The 2,454-nt window shown below is 41.1% G+C and overlaps 1 protein-coding gene across 1 annotated transcript; it reads right to left on the bottom strand.

Annotated features, from left to right (window-relative positions):
• On the bottom strand, positions 1-166 carry LOC136150022 (large ribosomal subunit protein eL39-like). The gene has a single exon (XM_065910757.1). The coding sequence runs from the start codon at positions 164-166 to the stop codon at positions 11-13; it is 156 nt and encodes a 51-aa protein (XP_065766829.1). The 3' UTR covers positions 1-10.
• Positions 167-2,454: the final 2,288 nt, after the last annotated feature.

Below are 2,454 nucleotides of genomic sequence, written 5' to 3'. Positions count from 1 at the left end.
GTGAGGCTTCTTATAGACTCAGCTTGGTTCTTCTCCAATGTCTTCTCTTGGAGTTGTACCTAATTTTATTGCCAGTTTTCATTCGAATCCGTTGAGGAATGGGATGATTCTGCTTTTGCTTCTTGGCCAGGAATCGCTTGATCCTGAAAGTTTTGTGAGAAGACATGGTGATGACAGAACTCAACCGCACACAGGATGGCAGAGAAGAGAAAAGAGCTGAATCTTTTTTAAAGTACATATTTTCTTTCCTTTATCTCTATTTCCTCTGTTTTCAAAGTGCAGACCTGAATCACTTTCCATATGTACACTAAGTCTGTTCATTGTGAGTACAAGGATGTCCCTCCTCTGTGGATCCTAAAACAGTTTCTGGAAAGATGGCAGTGTTGCAGAGAGCTCCTGGGTGTTCCCCATGAATAATAGAGAACCTGTAAAAATTGACATAAGCAGTCAGCCAGCTTCTGGATAGTACGATTTCCCCCAGTCTTTCTGATATGCAGTTTTTTGGGTTTTTTTAAGAAAGTGAAAAAGTGACCCATTTTACACTGACCCATATTACAGTGACCCAAATGCAAGAGTAATATTAGTAGTTAATGGTTAATAAATATCCACCATGTGACAAGCACAGCAGTATCTCAACTAATCCTAATAAAACCTTACAAGGTGGTTATTATTGTTCTCCTTTACAGAGGGGAAGACTGGGTGTTTCCCAGGTGGCGCAGAGGTAAAGAATCTGCCTGCCAATGCAGGGGATTCAAGAAACCTGGGTTCAATCCCTAGGCTGGGAAGATCCCCTAGAGGAAATACACTCCAGTATTCTTGCCTGGAAAATTCCATGAACAGAGGGGCCTCGTGAGCTAGAGTCCATGGGGTTGCAAAGAGTCAGACATGACTAAGCGACTGTGCACACACATAAAGGGGACGATTGAGGCATTTAGGGATTGAGTAACTTACCAGAAGTTCTGTGTAACTGAGTCAAAGACATCAGTGGAACCCTATTTGCCTGCATCCAGGGCTAGACTGCTCGCTCCTGCCCTCTGCCGCCTCCTGGGTCTGTAGATCTGTTTGCAGACAGCCAGCTCATTAGAGTCCTTTCTCAAACAAAGTAGTGAGTGTTCAATTTCCTCTTGAAAATTTTCGAGGAAGTTCACTGAAACCCATTCACATCACAATCTTCTACTCAATCTTCTATAAAGTCCCTGTTGAAAAATGAGCCTCAGCAGGCCCTCATTGCCAAGCTTAAATGAATTTCCCCTGTCTCTTCAGTAGGATGAGAAAATGAAAATGGGGTGATAAAAAATTAGCCTAGGAACTTAATTTTCATTGCTGATATGGTTTAATCAATCTTAACTTTTTTATGATTATGAACGTGTTCAAATCACACAAAATAGAGTAGCACAATGAACCCCTCCGTGGACTCATTGCTTAGATTCAACAATTATCAAAATCCTGCCACAGATTTAAGCACTTTTCTTCCTTGGTTGAAGTATTTAAAAACAAATTCCAGACGTTATGTTGTTCTGTCATTTCACCCCCTATTTTACACTTCTAAATATATAGACATTTTCTCACATAAGTCCAGTGTTATTTCATACTGTAAAATATAACAATTCTTTTATATGACCCAGTACTGGGTATTCAATAACTGCTTCCAAAAGATGTCTTTTTATTTCTGATATGCTTGAATCAGACTTCAAACAAGACCACACAATGCATTTTAACGGCACGTTATGGCTTTTAAATCTCTTTTGTTTGGAATAGTCTCTCTGTTTCCTACCTTCCCCCTCGTCTGTTTTTTTTTTTTTTTTCTCTTCATGTCATGCTGCTGCTGCTAAGTCGCTTCAGTCGTGTCCGACTGTTCGACCCCATAGACCGCAGCCCACCAGGCTACCCTGTCCCTGAGATTCTCCAGGCGAGAATACTGGAGTGGGTTGCCATTTCCTTCTCCAATGCATGAAAGTGAAAAGTGAAAGTGAAGTCACGCAGTCGTGTCTGACTCTTCATGACCCCGTGGACTGTTGCCTACCAGGCTCCTCTGTCCATGGGATTTTCCGGACAAGAGTACTGGAGTGGCTTGCCATTTCCTTCTCCCTTCATGTCATTGACTTGTCGCAAAAACAATGTTTAATGTTTCTCAAAAAAAGAAAAATCATGTATAAATGGAATAATACTGTGCTGTAAAAAAAACTCATAAATGTTTATATAGTAAATAGGAATTTTATAGCATTCATGAGCTCTGTGAATGGACTCTACCATATCACATGTAAATCTATTTATGTACTTTTCTATCCTTAACTTCTGCAGTATGTAAGAAATAAGGCGCTTCTTGAAGTGGAAAAATGTGTCATATGGAGAGTGGCCCAGGGACTTGCCTGGTGGTACAGAGGTTAAGTCTCTGTACTGCCCATACAGGGGCCATGGGTTCAATCCCTGGTCGGGGAACTAAGGTCCCATGTG

The sequence above is a fragment of the Muntiacus reevesi genome, chromosome 18 (genome assembly GCF_963930625.1).
Source record: "Muntiacus reevesi chromosome 18, mMunRee1.1, whole genome shotgun sequence".
Classification (NCBI taxonomy): Eukaryota; Metazoa; Chordata; class Mammalia; order Artiodactyla; family Cervidae; genus Muntiacus; species Muntiacus reevesi.
Note: the sequence above shows the minus strand (reverse complement) of the source record. Positions and strands in the feature narration are given on the sequence as shown.